The following is an 18,008-nucleotide window of genomic DNA, read 5'->3' as shown; positions in this document are numbered from 1 at the left end:
TCTTGGTTTTCTCCATTACTCTCATCCTAGCTTTTCTACTTCTTTTTCTCCTGCCGTGGAAAAAGGATAGCTGTTCCTGGTGTGAAATACGCAGGTGGTGGTCGTGAGATGCACCGGCAGCCCTGAGATGTGGCTGCACTGCCTGGAGAAACCTGGGAATCCTTTCGTACCTTATCTGTGTAAGGTAACTGCCACTGTAACCCCTGATGCATACAACAGTAGAAGTCTCTTCCTCTTTAATGTTAGCTGTAGGAGGTTTTGCCTTTGTTTGTGGAATCTCCCAGTTCAGTTTCTCACACGTTGGCCAAGAAAGCAGTTGTCCTACAAGTGACCTCTTTATGACCAGTGAAATGTCCTACCTTGAGACGTGATGGTGTGTTGAGGACAGGAGGGAGTGGGCTGACACTCTCAAAGGATTTTTTTTTTTTACCCCTGCTTCCTGACTCAGCCCCTCTCCTCAAGGCATCGCTTTCTCTCCAGCAGAGCAGTGCTGTGGTCCATAGGGACAACAGATGGGATACAAGTGTGTCTGTTGCAGCAAACAAGTGATGACTTGAGTTGACACCAGAAGGCACTGGCTGTCCTTGTGCAGAGAAATCCAGGGTGCCATGGGTATTGTTTTGGCAGGGGCATCACCAGGGAACCAGCTCTCAGGAGAGCAGTGCTAGGTTCTGCAAGGCTAATTAGAATGTAATAAAGATTAAATAGAGCAGGCTGCCAATGTGATTTAATTGTCAAGATAAAATTGTTTGATAGAGAGGTACCTTCCATGCAAAATAACAAGCGAGAGGTGAAAACAAACCATTTATTGATAACTGGGGAAAGAATCCGTAGTGTTTGCTTGGCTAACAGCATCAGTTGCCCTGTTGCCCTGACACGGGGGTTAGTTTACAATACCTTGATCTCATTGCTATTTGATCCTTTGTGCCTGTGTGATGTCCATGGCTTTCTGTGCAAAGTGTTGGGGAATTTGCCACCGAGTTGCATTTACAGATTTTGTTTTAATTTTTTTTTTTTAATTTATTTTTGTTTGAAAAATAGTGGTTTTAAAATCGTAGCACCTGTGCACAGGACTCCATTCCAAAGGCCCAACCAGACAGGGGAAAACACACTTTTTGCCAGAAGTTCTTTATCATTTTTTGCCTTTTCAAATACAGATACACACCCTGAAAGAATTTTTTCCCTGAGCTGAAGCTGGGTTGCAGCAGTGCCAAGGATGAACGATAGTTTTGTACAGTGCTACTGCAGCCGCAGGAAAAGATTCTCCCTCCCCCTTCTCCGGTAGAGAGACTGTTGGATGAGGGAACTAGATGTATCAGATGAGCTGGAGCATGTGCAACGATAATCTGAGGTTTTTCCTTTCATCTTTTCCTCAAGGGTTTGGGAACGTAGTCCTAGTTGTGCTCTGTGCCAAGCTAAGTATGACTGGAGAAGGCATACATTGGAAGAGACACGCTTCCAAGGAACCTGTGAATCGGAATGGGCCAACTGTCCCGCTCCTGCGAGCGGCACAGCAGTGTGTTCCTGCGGCCTCCATGGGGGAGCACGCTGCCTGCCTCACAGAGCTGAGGGACAGGAGGCTTTGGGGGTGGGTCGCAAGGGTGATGTTGGCTTCCCAGGGCTGCCATTGCTCTGCTGCGAGGTTGGGCTGACCTGGGCATGCAGCTTGGTTCAGTTCCTCCCAGAGCTAGGGTTTTGGATGAGCCAGCATAGGCTGTGGCTGATCATATGGCTTGGTTCAGGAGGCTCTGGTGGCCATCCTCAGGTTGTTATGATGAGAGGCTGCTGCCATGGCAAACTGTCCTGGCCTGAAAATTGAGGCTTAGTTGTCAGCTCTGACAAAACGAGACTGTAGCACTGTAATTGGAACAGCCTGCATGGGGTCTGAAACCAACACAGCGTCCATTCTTACTGGAGCATTTGCAGCCATTGGACTTGAGACAGAAATTAATTCTGGTGCATCTGCAGCCACTGCTCAGCAGAATGAACAAGACAAATGCAACATTCCTTTGAGCCCTGCAGCCAGCGACAGCCGAGGATCTGTCTGTTCACCCCGGCCCATTTCTTGCTGGTGTAACTGTGGAAGCCTTGGAAGCTGTCACGTGTTGGTTGAGCAAATGAAACTTCTGAGAAAAGGTAAAACTTCTCACCTAAGCAGGAATGACTTATTAGTACTACATTATGTGCCTACAGAGGAGGTCAGAATGTGATGGGCTCTGCCATGATCTTAAGAAATGCGACTATGATACTTTGATATCAAACTGTAATGGTACCTTGCTCCTCTGACCATTGGCTGAAAGTCCTCTGAAGCCTGCTCAGGGTTGCTGGATCAGATATTTGGTCATTTTTCTTGTATTGGATCCAAAAGTACCTTAAAGAGGAGGGTAAGTATTTTGCAGGCAGACACACATGGGTGAAGTGGCTTGCCTACAATGATACCCAAGCGAAGGGCCGGGGCTAGAACTTGGTGGAAAACTAGGAACCAAGAAACTCCAGCATTGTCTGTCACAGGAGTAGTTATTCTTGTCTGATATGCACAAAGAACAGCATGTACCTTTTTTAATGTATGAATGCCCAGATAAAATTCAATTATTCCTTTGGCATCCATCAGACCATTGCTTTTGCCCTTCTCATTGTAAAGGGAGGAACGTATAAACATTTACATAGGAGAAGAAGACTTCAGTTTATTATTATATCTGGAAACAATCAAGCTGTTGAGGGTTTTTTCAGCTAAAAGACAAGGCTGAAAGTAACTTTTTGGTTTACTCACTCCTTGAGGAAAACGTATTCAGTAATCCCTTTTCTGTTGGGCCACACATTTACTGCAATTGCACCATAAGTAACACAGTGAAATTGGGTTTTTCTATTACGTTTACATGCACAGCTAGGAAGTGAAAAAGTGAATAAAGGAGAGTGCCAGCTGAAGTGCATTTTTCTTTAGGGGTTGCACAAAAAAGGCCACAGTAGAAGGTTAGTGGTTTCATGTCTAACTTAAGCTTAGCTTGTAACACATGGGATTGTTTCTCCCCCACATCAGTGTGTGTGTTGTAGTGTGACGAGCGTGGAAGCGAATGAACCTTGCTGTGGAGTTTATCAGAAAGCAATCAGGGTAATTGGGCTGACCCAGAGATAAATGCTGTTTGTACATGGAAAGCCCATTCCTAGCATCTCTGCTCATGGGGTTTTGCTAATAGCGAAGACTTAGTTCAAGCACGCTGAGTTGCTGGTCTCCTCACAGCATTGCCTACCTGTTGTGGTGGCTTATGGAGATAAACCAGTCCTAAACTCTTCTGCTGGCCAATTGCTTGTTTGTCAGGCTTGTCGTGCTCTGCACACGCTGGGCTGATCTCGTCCTTCCTCATTCATCTTGGAGAGAATCTGGATTCATTCACCGTCTGTTTTGTATCGGCAAAACTTCTGCTTTCTCGCTCCAGCAATACCATGGGTGGGTCCAACCAGTACTAAACAGCCCTGAGCATTTTGTGTCTGTCAGCAAGACAGAAAGGCTAAAGACACACACGTTCTTACGAATGCGGGTCTCTGAGGGATGGGGGAGTGGGAATGGGAGCATATCAAATGCTTTCGCTTCTGCTGGGAAACAGCTGTTGGCCCAACAGCTGCAGCATCCCTCATCACTAACCCACAGTGACTTAACGTTACAGACGAACAAGAAAAGAGCTTTGAAACGTGTTCCACGCTGAAGGGGTTGGGGAGCAGTGCTCCTACTGCTTGCAGGAGTAATTCTCACAGCTCTCCCTTCCAACAAGACCAAACACCTGATACCAAAGTGCAGCTGCTGCTGCTCTTATGGAAGAGGTAAGGGGTTGGATGTTGGTGTTCTTATCATGTTAAACCAAGGGATTCTGTAAGAGAGCCTGAGCCTTGCTAGACTATCAATGCTGTTAATAGTGTACCCAAATTGGGGAGGAAACAGGCAGATGGTAAGGACTGTGAGTCTACTAGATAGCAGTGTAGTGGGGCAAATAACACCTGTGCATGAATGTGAGTGTCTCTGAAGTTTATCTTCCATTGACACCTCCAGATGGGGAACGTGCAACCCACCACAGCATTTCTAAGCCATCCATCCAACAAGCACTTTTGGGCAACGCTCAGCAGCTCTCAACATCTAGAAAGTGATATCTCCTCTAACATTATGGAGCATGACCTCTGAGATGCCTCGGATGAAGGGACAGAGTTCACGACGTATTTGAGTTACATATTTAGGCCTTTGGGCACTGATTAGTAGCCATGGGGGTTCATTGCCCGTTGGAACTCCCTGGCTTGGCATGGTAATTAGGTGATTACACATAACCTGGAAAAACAGGTTGGTGGTAGCGCTGAAGCTAAGTGCCTGTGAGTTAATATTAGTTGAAACGGACCAATAAAAGGAACTCACGAGCTTGAAAGGCCTCTGAGGGAAGCATAGTCCTGGTGGATCTGTTACTCAAAGGCATGTATCTAGTGCCTGAGGTACTCAAGAGTTGTCTTCAGCAATGGTTCAAGCCTTGGGCTCAGCGCAGAGCTGGTCAGGGTGCCTTGCCGTGAATGAAGGTCAGTGATAGGCAATAACATGACCGATGCAGTTCATTTAGGGGCCGTGTGAGGAGCTGACCCATTTCCCTACACCAGGAAGACTTGCCACTATGTCAAGAGCCTGCAGGGCCCATCTTCTGTGTGAACGTTTTGCCCACGTGCAGCAGAGCTGTGCAGCATGGCCAGGAGATCCAGTCCGGCCTCTGCTCTGTTCTGCTTTAGCACAAGTCTCTGGAGCCAACCTCACCGTATATGATAGTTTTAAAAAATTCCTGCTTTTCCATCCTCCCTTAACTTGCCAAAGCCTGTCAGGATATCTAATTAGTCCTTGGGTTTCAATTAAGCCCTTCATCATCGAAATGACATTATTTCTCCTCTCACCCCTCCCCTTCTGTTGCAGTCTGGATTTTTTTTTTTCTGGATTTTTTTTTTGCCAGCAGTACTTCGTAACTCTGCACACGGTAAACAGATGCTGCAACAGCTTAGCATCTCTGAAAGATCAGGCCCTGGAGAGCCCCAACACGCTTGGAGAATCTAGGTCTCGGGTACAAGCAAACCAGACGCCGGATGGGCTGGTGAGAAGCTGACGTGGCACGAGCAGGCGGAGGATTTTTGTATTTCTTCCTTCTTGCCTTCCCCAAAGATGTGGTGTCAAACCAGCCCATCGCTGACCCAGGTGGGGTCTGGCCGGAGGACCTGGGTGTCCCTGGGGAGGGCCAGGTGCCCTTTTCCCAATGGCTTTACTGTGATGGCAGGAGGTGGGCCGGTTCCTTGAGCCCCAGCCCTTCCTTGTGTTTCAGGTGCTGCGTGTTCCACTGTAGGAACATAAAAATACCATTGCAGCCTAAAAAAAAAAAAAGATATAAACCTTCAACTGTCCACATGCATCTGTCAGTGTGGACATAAAACAGCAGGTATGGACCATTTACATAGATTTATATGCCACGCTGACAGACGTTTTAATGTGCCTTAGGTAGATATGCATGAATCCAGGGCTCATAAGACAGGGAAATACACTGAATTACCTCTCTCTCTGGGCTACTTCTCAAGAATATTTCTGGCCTTGGGCAAATGTGAAAAGCCCCGAACTAAGACATATTGCTCAGCTCCCCATGATTAATAAAGGAATCATTATCTTTAAACACGTGGTTTGGGAGCCGATTAATATTAGCCTTTGGCTATCTTTCATAGCGAACAGACCTCAGCTCGAGTGAGGTTTTATCCCGTGGAACAAAGAGATGAAAAATCCGAGTTGCATTTGTGTTTGTACATAACTGCTGGTACGTGGGCAAGTCGGTCACCGGTGTGAAAAAGCTAGTCGTGAAATCACTAGTACTTTTATTTGATTGATAACGAGAGGCATTTTTGTGCTGTTTTATATATATCTAAATACCACGCTGTGTTTGCATGTAACCGTTCAACCTGCTCCTGGCGGGACCTTTGTGTCATGCACTTGAATGTACAAAAAAAAGTCCTCAAGAGTCTTTACAAAGAGTTGCAACCAGAATTACAAAACACATGGATGAGTTCCTAGGGCTGCAATCACGATGCGTCGTTATTTGGTTCATTTCAAGTATGCAGCCACCATTCAAGAGTACAAAAGATGACTAAGGACCCAAAAGGAAAAACCAAAAAAAAAACCAAAAGGAAGAGGTACGAAGACGATGGACAGTCACTGTGGAAAATGAAATAGAAAAGTTACCGGGGTCTCACTGCCTTCTGTTATCATTTACCCTGTCCACCCATAGCCCTCTGCCTGAAAAGGGAAAGGAAGAAAAAGAGGAAGAAAAACTGCGACAGGAGGGAATAAGACCATGTAAGGAGAAGAACTGAATTTAACTGGCACATGCTCTAATCCTTAGTTTATTTCTGGTTAAAAATATAGCAATCCAGTGCAGTGTAATAAGAAATCTGCTGAAAAGGTAGCAGAGAAACAGCTAAAACAGAAGCAAAGCAAAGCTGAGTCCACAAGTCAGGGCTGTACCCAACAACTCTGTATGTGAAATGTCGAGGAAGATTTTTTCCCTCCTTCCCCCCCCGCCAAATATATCTGTGTATGGGTTTCATCCCACCCTCGGGTTGCTGCCACGCTCGCACCCCTTCTCCTGTTGAACGGAGCTGCAGTGGGTAGAACTGAGCGTGGAGTTTGGTCCCTGGATGTACCAAATCCCAGACAAGCCATCTGAACCGTACCTGGTGGCGGTGGATCACCGGCAAAGCCGATCTCCACGGCAGGGAAAGACGGTGTGGGGAGGGGAAGAAACAGTAGTGTCGTGTTTGAAAAGCGAGGGGACGTCAGGCATTTCCAAGCAATTGAGCTAAGACCACGCTCCTGCGATTGGGACCATGACAGCTCAGAACAGGGATACGGCATCTTTAATGAGTATGCATATTATCAGTGGGGACGGGGGGGGGAGAAAATCAAGGCAGGCATATTACAAAGATGGTATAAACAAACAAATTAAGTGACATAGAAAAAAAAAAAAAAAAGAAAAGAATACATCCTTAGAGGCTGCCATTGCCAATGATGATTGGTTTTTTGTTTTTCTTTTTTTTTTCTTTTTTTTTTTTTTTTTTACAGGGACATGTTGGAAGCTGGAATATACATCCTGCATTACAAAGTGCAAAATACTACATGCTCAGAGCCCAAGCATGATGTCTGAAACAGTCCACAGCAAGATGTAAGAGACAAACCCACCACCCTCTCCCTCCTCTCTGGGACATGCTCCAGTGCTCCTCCCCAGATGCCTTTGAAAAACAGTTTTATCTGCTTTTGCTTTATTTTGTTTTATTGTATCCTAAGTGGATCAGAATTGAGCCCTCTCTCCCCAGTCCCTCCCCACCAGTCTGCTCCCTGGCACCTCTGGGCACGCCTGTGTTTGGGATGGGATGCTCAAGTAACGCTGCTCCTCGCCTGCTGGCGAGCACGGCACGATGACCAGCAGCTACTCAATCCGTGTCGCTGAAGGTGCTTGCATGTCTTTGGGGGGAATCCGGGTACGCGTTTTTACCCAGGAGAAATTGGCTGTGAATTAAAAGTAGCACTGGGTGGTTTTCCAGCCTTGCCGTGGGGGGGGAGCAGCCTGGGGAAGAGGAGTGAAGGCAGGAGGGTGGTGGGGCTGCTGCTCACACCTTGTGTTCCCTATTCCCCCCCCCGCCCCAAGAAATTTAGCAAAACACCAATTGCTGCTTTGTTTCAAAAACGAATAACAAAATGGGGCCCGTTGCCCTTCTCCCGTCTTTCACACCTAGACAGGGTTCATGCCTTCCCCGTGCTCCTTCTCTCCTCCTTCTTACAGCAACGTTTCTCCATTTGCGAAGGGAGAAGGAAGAAAAGCCTGATTTTTGCTTTTCTCTCCCATTTACTTTATCATTAAAGCTGTTGTGGATTTCCCTGGGAAACTCAGCCTGGAGCATCCCAGGACCCGTACATACTTCAAACAAAATCTCCCCATGGTCCCCTCATCTAATCTCCATTTTGGGGTTCATTACTGGTGTTACAAATATATTTTTGGGGGTTGAGGGGAAGGGAAATGAGGTTTTATTTTGTTGGGATTCCTTCTCATCCTTTCCAGTGTTGGGGGGGCAGAGTGTTGATAGCATTTTGCCATGCCACACAGCATAGTGTTATACAAGCAAAGAATTTTGGCTAAAATCCAAAAAACATTACCCAGGAAAAAAGGCAAACTGTGAGTGAGACTCGATCGTTTGTTGTTCTTCTGTGAAAAGACTTGGAAATTGTCGTAGGACAGTTCGAGTTATGATTTTTCCCTTTTTGTTGTTGTTGTTTGGTTTTGTTTTTTTTTTTGTTGTTGTTTTTTTTTTCCCCCATTCATACATGTAACTGTTATTTTTGCAAACAAGACAGTCTTGAATTAGATGAAAAAGTTAATAAACAAAATGGCGACTCCAATATTTAGTAAGATCACCATGACTACCAGGATGGGAGCTGAGCCCTGGAAGAGAAAGAGAAGGAGAGGAGTTAGAAGGCGCATGGAAAGTCTGTCTAAGGTTGCCTCGTAGCAGGGGTCGGGCGCTGCGCTGGGTCCGGGTGCCGCAGGGCAGGCAGGTCTGCAGACGAGCAGACCCCAAACGGCCGATTTACACCCTCCAGCAAATGATCCCAAAGTGCTTGGTAACCCTCGCTGAATTTTTGCAGGCTGCTGCCTTAGCGAGGAAGGCGCGAATAAAGATCTCCCCCTTAGAGGTGAGCAAACAGCAGAAGCAGGGACTAAACCCAGACCTATTGCCTCTGTCCCCGGGACAATAAACAGGTCACCCCTAGCTCTTTCATCGAAGCACAATGTCCTCCTCAGGCAGCCCTCCGATCCTGCAAAGGCGAACAAAATCCCTCTCCCGTTTCACCGACAGAAATGAACTAGGCTCTGCCAGGAGCCCCTTTGCTCCCTCCCCACGCTGACCCATAGCCCAAGGCATTCTTGGGGCCCGCAGCATCCCTGGTAGCACTGTCCCTCTTACGCCTGAGTGACAGCAAAGCTGCTGGACTCCTGCTTTTCTGAGCCACTTCAGCACTTGCTTTCCATCCATTTGCCTCAATAGACACGTATACCTGCAAGTCTTGGGGCGGACTCTGTTTACTGTCATGCATTAGCACAAATGGCATGTAAGTAAGTCGCAACACGAGCTCCGGACCCAGCGTCTGCCAAGCAAACACCTGGATGCGCACCCACCGGACCCATCGATTAAGACAGCGGTCGCTTATGGACTCCCCCATGTTGTACACGTAGGAAATCTGGCCTTAAAAGAATAACTAAAATTGGTTGCTTACCCGAGGTGGTCAATGAAAAGGAAAAAAAAAAAAAAAAATTATATTGGATCATATAGTTGATTGGGGATGGTTTGGAGGAGTCTTCAAAAGACATTTCCCAATAAACATGACTGCTTGTACAGGTATCCTGGTAATGGCAAAAGCACAGGCCAGCATACGGTGGTCTACGTTAAGGCAACATTTTGGGAAAGCTCTAATAACCTTTCCTGAGGTTCATATGGACTAAATTAAGCTCCTGGGGACTATGTGGAAACCTTTGCAGCAACTCGCATCGCAGCTGGCCTGTGTCAGACACCCACCGTGGGCCGGGTGGAAGCGCGCCCCAGAAGCATCCATTACTTTCCAGTGAGCATCAAGGCAGCTCAGACAACTTGTGCTGGACCTGACGAGGATGTGGCTGTTGGACCCTATTAGCATCCCAGGAATTATAAGAAGAGACCGCTCAGCGTCGGGACTGCAGACAACCCTCCGACGCATCTTTCTGCAGAACACCGGTCAGAAAAACATCCATCCTGCCACCTCGTCCCTGCCATAAAACATTTGCTGTCCTAAAGCGTTAACGTGGCTGGCATCAGGGTGAGCAAGCGTGTGTGCAGGTAGGTGGTAGCTATTTCTCGGAGTAGCTGGTATCCTTGTCTATTCTTGCTGCAACGGAGCTGTGCCAGCTTTAATCGCCTGGAATGGTATAAATGCTTTTCTCTATGCCCCTGTCCTCGTAACAAAGCTCCTGTGGCCGCTGGGTTGGCATGGGGCAGGGGTGGGCACCCTTTCTAAGCAAGTCCTTGTACCACGCTGCAGAGCTGCTGGGGGGGGGGGGGGAAGGCAAAAAAGCTCCTTGCTGGCCAGAGATCCTTTCTCTTCTGAGCAGGCTGATTCAGTTTGCATTTGGGAGTGGGTGGGAGCGAGGATGCTGGAGCTTGCTGGAAAGGCATATTTGTAGCTTAGCAACAGGGTCAAAGGAAGCCAACCAAATGGAGGGATTGCGGAGAGCCTCTCCTGGCAGCCAGGTATCCACGCCTGATTGCTTCCAGCAAATCTCTCCGCTTGCACCACGCAAAGCCTTTCAAAGGCAGAAACCACCCCCCTGTTGCCATTCCTCCCCCCCCCCGGCCCCGCCGCTGCCAAGCACTGCGATGCGGTGTGTTATTTACATTTGGGGGGGGGGGGTTTAGCTTCATTTCAAAAGATTATTGGGTTTTACGATTTTTGAGCTGGTGTTAATGTAATAACAGATTGCAAGTGATTATCGCTGTCATTGTTTCTGTTGGCAGGGCACCACAGAGACACAAAATGCACTTGGTTCCCTCCACCTCGCAGCCAGGAGAGGACTTAACGGCTCTCACTCGCGCTTGCATTAGCCTTGGCCCACTCGCCATTTGGTTTCCCCTGCCAAAGAAGCAGCGACCATTTCTACCCCTGCTCTGCTCAGACTACTAGATCATTTCGATACCATGAAGGAGGCAAAGTTGTATACCGGCTGACGTGAGCCTGGGATAACCTGGAGGCTGCTTTCTCCTCCCCGACAAAAAGCATAGAGGGGGACTGGCCGCCTCTTAATTCCCTGGTGTTTGAGCTTTACCCTCACAAACACGGACACTTTGGGATGGACCCGTTGGACTGACGGAAATCACAACCCTTTAGGTACTTGTGTTCAGAGGATGCTGATGGGATGGTGGCCAGGGAGGGAGCACGCCCTTCGCTTATACACCAGGACATCAAAGTCGTGCCCTCATCTAGAAAATGGGGGGAGTCAACAAACTAAGCAACATGCATCTACCTGCTTGCATCAGCAGCAGCCGGATTCCCATGCACGAATGTTTTGCTCGGCTCCCTGGTTCAATCTGCACCTATTTGCATCTTGCATCCTCTGTTCAATGCGAAGGCAGGAGAAAACGCTTGCTTTGCCACCGCGTATGCGGGGTCTTCCACATTTGCCAGCAGAAGCATCCCAGAAATAGGATGACCTGGGAGGGGAGGGGTCTCTGCAAACTGAGCAGCTCAAATCCGACTGTCTGACAGCCTGCAAATTCTGCTTCCTTTTTACAGTTCCCTCTTTTTAACACCCTCTTCCCCATGCTAACTCCAACGAGGGCTCTCCACGCAGCAATTGCAGGTATGGCTGCTCCCCCCCGGTCAGATGCCGGTGTATCTTGGCAGGGGCTGGAGTCCTGCCCGTGGCAGCTGGTGGATAAGCAGCTTTGCGACTCCGAAGCTTCTGTTTTAGCTCCAATTATGAATCCTGCTGCACTTCTAAATGCTTATGTCTGGCTTATTTCTAACTTGTAAGGTCTTTGTGCCTTAACCTCTGCTCAGAGGAAACGCTTGCCCTTCTCCCCTTTGATGGCAAGGATGTCCTGGGATATGTGTCATCTGTTCCAAAGAAGTGATTTCTGCTCAGAGCCCAGGCAGAAGATGAATCACTTCTGGGTTTGTGCTTTGGAAGAGACGTTTTGCTGAGCCCAGCCTGGCAATAGGTCGGTGAACTCCCTGTTACTGCCGCTACAGCCAGCATTTTAGAACTAGCAGCTTTTACAACTCTTCACGCCGCATGCTAGCCCTCTATCGTGAGCCACCCGCACTTAGAAAGAAGAGCAATAGCCCTTGATTTGCAACTTTGCATGTTGCTTTAGTAGTTCAGTGGTGCTTTATCTCATCTTTGGCCTTCTTGAGATTTAGGAAAGCCCAAAGAAATCCCCGAGGCCAGTGGTATCACAGGCTCTGGGGTGCTAGAAAGCCAGAGGTCGAGCTAATTTTCCAATCCTAGGGTTTGTGTGTCCCAGACGGCAAGCAGCCTGCAAAGCTTTTTTTTTTTATCGTTTTTTTAGAAGCTACAACGCTCTCTTTAGCCCTGAAATAGTAGTGCTAAAGCAGGCCGTCAGGAACTGCAGAGATTTGTTTAAACTACCCTGCCTGTCATTCAGGAGACGGGGCTCCGTCGCGAAACGCCGTGCTGCCTCCCAGCACAGTGCCCGCGAGTCCAGAACCTGCTTCACTGGGAAGCAGACGCCGGTTGGCAGCGTCCTCTCACCCGATTTTAGCTGTCTAAATGTTAGACATCTAGCCTGCACTAACCATCTAGGCTGTCCGTAGACCAGGCAACGTGAGCTGAATTCCACTAGAATGGTTATACCAGCCTGGCTCCCGGAAAGGAAAAATTAAATCAAGCTCTGGTGCACCTGAGCATCATCCGGCATACTGGGTGATGGCAAATTTCATCAGCAAATCCAGGCAGCTCTGGGGCTGGGGGGTTTTATTTTTATTTTTTATAATAAGATCCCTTGGCTCCTTCATACGAGGAGGAAAACACCTGCCCAGGATGGGCAACGTACGCCAGTATTAGCTAGGCGAAAGGCTGCTTCTGTATAAACAGGGATAGTCTCCAAGGGCTTTTAAGATTTCCTCCAAAGTTTAGAGAGCTGGAACATAGAGCCAAACCCACGGGAACACTAAAATGTGAATAAACCCTTGTTATGGCACAGGGGTAATAACAGTCATCGTAGCTGTAGAAGTAGGGAGTGACGGTTTCTTCCAGTCTATGGTTTTCGGCACACTGCGGCTCTGACGGCGGCTGCAGCCGAGCACCACCGCTTCTGCCCCTCCGCCTCCTTTGTTTTTATCCTTTAACTGCTGTGTAGCAACTCAAGAGTCTTACTGGGAATACAAGGGACAGCTGGTTTACAAATACAATTGTAGCATAATTAATTAAGCATTAACAATCCATTATTATCTGTTATCGCAGGGTACAAGCTCTGTCTCTCTGCCATGGAAACCATAGTGCAGGTTACCTAGGAATCCCTCTGGGATCTACTAAGTGTAATTACTAAGGACTTGGATCAGCAAAAAATATATGTGCATTGTTTTCCAGCCTCAGCGCTGCGGAAAGTGCTGAAAACTTAGCAGCTCCGCGACATTTGTGCTGAATTGTCACGTAATTGCCAGGGACAGGCTGCTGTGAAACGGTTAAGGAGCATTTAGCAAAAGAAACATAAGGGATTCACTTTGCTTTCTCCAGCGTATTACAGCATCTCCTGTGACTTGAGGAAGGGAGCCCAGGAGATGCTGAACGTGCCCATGTAAGAGGAACGGGCACTTGATACCAGTGTGCATCTGGGGGGGGCGGGGGGTATGGAAAAACCTGCTTCTGCAGAAAAAATGCAAGTGGCTAAAGTGAACAGAGGGATTTATCCCGAGATGGCGTCTCTTAATGAACTGTTTTGTCACCTCTGGTTCAGTCCTCACGTTACAGGTGCCTGCGTAGCCGGGAGCAAGCTGTACGTTCGGAGCTGTATGTATTTTTTTACGATTTTTGTTTCTCACGCGGTCAAAAGCTGGCGTTTGACCCCAACTTATTCAAAGCTAGAAGAAGATGTGGAGTTGGGCTCAAAACCCTAAAATGAATCCAGGATGGCAAGAGCGAAGTCAGCGAGGTGATTTCTTCAGGTACATCAAAGGGCCCCGGAGACTAAAAAGGTTTTAAAAGGACGCTGTCAAGTTAAGCATCACATTCCTCTCTCAACATTATTTACCTCGTGTTGTTACAAGTAATGCCTGCGATGTCTGTACGTGAAAGAGATTAGAGGAAGAACAGTTGCCGGTTATTATGCGTTTTAAAAAGAAACAACCCCCAAACCCTTTGCTTTGCGCACGTGACGGCCCTTCCCGTGCTCGCTGCAGCCCCTGTGGGGAGGCTCAGACCTGGCTCATCTCTAAAGGTGTGACGGCAAGCGAGCGTCTGCAGGACTGGTCCTCCTCCTCATTGCCTTGTACTTATAGCTTGTACTTGTGTGCATGTGTGTACGTGCCACAGCCATTTGGGACTGGGGTTTCAACTTGTTCCGTTGAGATGAGAGAAATAAGGAAAACCCAGACACGCCTGTGTTAGGAGACCTGGGGAAGGTTCCTGATGGGGAAAAGAAAAGAATGGCAAAAACCTGAAGTGGGAAGACTGAAAGGACCACAGGGATAAGCCACAGAGTTTAGTCCCGAGGAGGATAACCACAAAAAAGTCCCCAGGCCCCTTTCCCAGCAGACTGGTCCAAAGGCAGATAGATGGGAGCATCTCCGTGCGTGGCATTGAGCCCGGTCTGGGATGCAGGGGAAGCTTCACCGTTCAAAGAGTGGGTGCCCGTTCGGGACAGAGCAAACAGCCAGCTGTTATTTTTATCTCATTTTACAGCCTTTAGGGCTGAAGCTGCCTAACTTTTCTGAAGAAAACGCTCCACCCCGAGGTCAATCCCTTCCAGAATCACCCCACAGCCGCTGGCAAAGGGAGCATCCGTCGCCTGTGTCGGCAGGGAGGTGCCGCTTCTGGGGCAAGTTGCTGCGCTCCGTCCCCCCCACCTTGCTCCAGCGAAGCCTGGGCTGAGCCCCCTGCCCGGGTACCCTCCCTCGGCCCCGGCTCCGGCTGCACGGCGCGCTCCGGCAGAGCCCTGCGCTGGCTGCAGATTGGCTGCCTCCTCCTCACTTTCCCCAGCGACAGCGAAACCTGCTCAGAATATCTTGATGGAAAATACGCCCCTGGCGCAGAAAGCGAGCGAGGAAGATGCTGCAGCCGCTGGAATCCCTCCTCGCCTCCCCGGGGGGTACCTGGAGGCAACAAGGGGGTCTCTCGGAGATCCCTAACCCAGCAGATGCGTTGCAAACTCCATTTGCTGCAACTGTATCCCCTGGTTTGTTTGCAACGAGAAGCAGTACCGGTCGCAAACAGCCGGGACCACTGAGATTTTATCCGACAGCATGTGACAACGGAAGAAAATGTCAGGGGTGGCTGGGGTGGGTTTTTTTTTGGCTGCTGCCCTACCGTCAGGCTTTCTCGGTGAGATGAGACGGGGGGATTTTAAAGGGCCAAGTCTCGAGCCTACTCGCATCTCCAGGCTGCCTTTAGTGAGACCACAACGTGTCCCTAGAAGTCTCCATCTAAATACCCGTGATTGCTCCTGCTAAATGAGGACAGGCAGATGAATCAGGCTCCATTTGTGCCTGAACGCTGGCCCTTCTCGCAGGCATGCTGAGGACCTCTGTGCCTAAAACACTTCTTTTCCCTTTTAGAAGCCGCAGATGTTCCGCACCTGCAGAAAAGGCGATGTATTCTTTTTTTCTCCCCAACCCTAAAAATGTGATGTGTTTTGTGCTGATGGATAAAAGGGTTGCTGGCATTTTAGAAAACCTCTTTCCCTTTCCAGTGTCTCAACAATTCTTTTTTTCCTTTCCCGTTTTAGATCTTCTCAAAGGCTCTAGGAACCTGTGAAGCAGTCAGGCACAGGCTTGAGCTTGCGTCTCATGGGCCTTTAAGGCCAGAAAGGATGGTGACGTTCATATAAGTCCCTTAATCCGACAACACCGACACTGGTCCTGGCACGTTGGTTTCCGTTTTCATCTGCCCGAACGATGACAATTGATGCGAGTTTGTTCTGTGCGTGCAGGGGTCAGTGCACACAGAGACACAGAAAGATCAGGTGGCTTTAAACGTAATTTTAAAGAGTTTGTATGACTGTAGCACCGGGTTGATGACCCTGAAACCCCAAAGTCCCCTGATAGCGAATACCAAGCAGCGCTGAATTTCATCAATGTTATTGAGTGGTAGCCTCAAGAAATGACCTTTATAAGAGCAATTTTCAATTACTGATGTGCAGCCCCAATCAAGGGGGGGTCTGGGAGCCTCTTTTTAAGGGACTGGTGAAAAATGACCGGGAAGAACAAAGTTCCTATAGCTCATATAGCAACCTTTATGTCTGACTCCTCTACAGAGATCTGCATCCCCGCCTGGGCACATGTTGCAAGAGGTTGGACACCAAGGGACCCCCCCCAGCTGTTCCAGCCTCCTTCCTAAGACCGAAATCAAGAGGTGTGGGGAGAGAGGTGATAATTTTAAGGCTGCGTTTTTTGCAAGACCTGCATCCCCCCCCCCCGTTCCTGCGAGCACTGCCAGAGGCGTGCTTGCTCGCGAAGCTGGAGCTGGCCCTCCAATGCGGAGCCAACTCACCGGGCTCGCTGATGGTGTGTGTAGGGCTGGTTTATAGCAGGCTATTTTTAAAACAAGCTAACCTGTGAGGGTGACCTCAGTTCTGCACAGGGATGCTCCAGGTAGGGCAAAAATAGCCCTCCTCAGCTAAGAGCATCCTTCCTGTTCGTTGGCAGGCACCTTTCTGAAACAGCCCAGCTGTCTGGGAGATGAGAAATGCCCTTTTCAGTGAGCAGCTTCACAGATGGCAGTGCTGTGGATCACAGGGAAGCAGGCTGTCATGCAAGCTGAAACGGCGTGGGCACACACGCGTGCACGCACACGCGTGCGCACAGCCGGCCTTTCCTGGGAGCTGCGGTTCGCCTGCACGCTGGAGGCGAGCTGCTGGGTGTCGGAAGGGGAGGGGTATTTCAGGCTAGCGCGAGAAATGGGGCTTTGGGGAAGTTGGGGAGCCTTAATTCTGCGTGAAAAGATCTGGAGCATGAGCAGGATGCAGTGGTTTTTTTGCAGGACTAAGCATGCGAGCGCCCCGTGTCACCGAGCGTCCACAGAGAGAGGTGGATGCGGGGACGGTGGGAGAAATCCTCCCCCCTTAGCTTTCCCCTCCTCTTCCTCAGGGACTCACTGCGCTGGCTGAAGTTCAAAATGCTTTGAGATCCTCGATGGCAGGTGCAGGCAAGGTCACGGCGTTAGGCGGGAGGTCGGAACACAAATCACTGCATTCCTCTCCGACACCTCCTTCCCCTGCTCCTGTCCGATGACCCCCCTCCCTGCCAGGCCACATGGAACAAAACCCTGCTAGCACGGTGCGGTTCTTGCTAGAACAAATTGTTGCTGGCATTGTAGGTTATTTAAATCCGCATATTATCTCTTCCTCTGTATTACATTAGCTTCCTCCCAAACCTTCGCCATCTGTTCCACCCTCGGTTATGAATGTGAGAAAACTGAACATGCTGCTTCACAGCTACAGCACTTAAAAAGTATGATGTGCATCCTAATGGCTTTTCTGTGCGCCTTTCCATGCAGGCTGTGCCCTTTCATTATTGCCTGGGATTCACTCGAAATAGCCATTAATGTTATGTTGCGCTAGTAGCTATTTACCTCCAGCGTTGCAGCTCAAGCCCTCCTCCCTGGGCGGGAGGTTTATGTATGATGGCTCCGGCACGCAGGCTGGGGTCTGCCTGCGAGGTGGGAGCCTCGGCAGCACGTCTAACTCGGGCTGGGTGGGGAGAGACACCAGGACTGCTTGTGCCAGCGATCTCCCCAAGGAACGCGTGGCTCTCAGCGAGGAGAAATGGTGGTTTCATTCCTCCTTCGGGACCCGTGTCTCTCCCGGCTCCCTGCCGCTGTGCGAGGTCACCTTATCAAAGGCACTGGACCATCTGCGAGTCCCACAGACTTCAACAGGGTTGATGTCCGTGCAATTACTGCTGCTGCTTTTCCCCTCTGAAAGCCTGTCCGGCTCCCAATGCTGCCTGTCATTTCTCTAGGGCTTCACAAGCACCTACACTAGCAGGTAAGGACAGCCCGGTCCGGACTCGGTGCCCGCTTGCTTGCTCGCTGGTGTGCGATCAGGGCTGGCTTCACTTGGAGCTCTCTTTTTTTTCTGGACCGGCAAGACGTGTCCTACGGTGCAGTCCACCGGCAAACACACTGTGTTCAGCTCTTCTTAAATGCTGTGTGGGTGCTTTCGAGCCTGTGCCGAAGCTTGCAAGATTAATAGGA

General features: G+C 49.2%; 1 protein-coding gene across 4 annotated transcripts in view; it reads right to left on the bottom strand.

The window, feature by feature from the left end:
- Positions 1–6,809: 6,809 nt before the first annotated feature.
- The window catches only part of JPH3 (junctophilin 3), a 59,993-nt gene continuing 48,794 nt past the window's right edge, over positions 6,810–18,008 (bottom strand). For 3 of the 4 annotated variants that reach the window (XM_075510976.1, XM_075510977.1, XM_075510978.1), the window contains one exon: positions 6,810–8,489. In XM_075510976.1, the coding sequence (XP_075367091.1) occupies positions 8,409–8,489 (81 nt within the window). In that variant the 3' untranslated portion in view covers positions 6,810–8,408. The remainder of the gene's footprint in view (positions 8,490–18,008) is intronic. The other variant, XR_012776973.1, reaches the window with a different exon arrangement.

The sequence above is a fragment of the Mycteria americana genome, chromosome 8 (assembly GCF_035582795.1).
Source record: "Mycteria americana isolate JAX WOST 10 ecotype Jacksonville Zoo and Gardens chromosome 8, USCA_MyAme_1.0, whole genome shotgun sequence".
Taxonomy (NCBI): domain Eukaryota; kingdom Metazoa; phylum Chordata; class Aves; order Ciconiiformes; family Ciconiidae; genus Mycteria; species Mycteria americana.
This window is presented reverse-complemented; position numbering and strand designations above follow the sequence as displayed.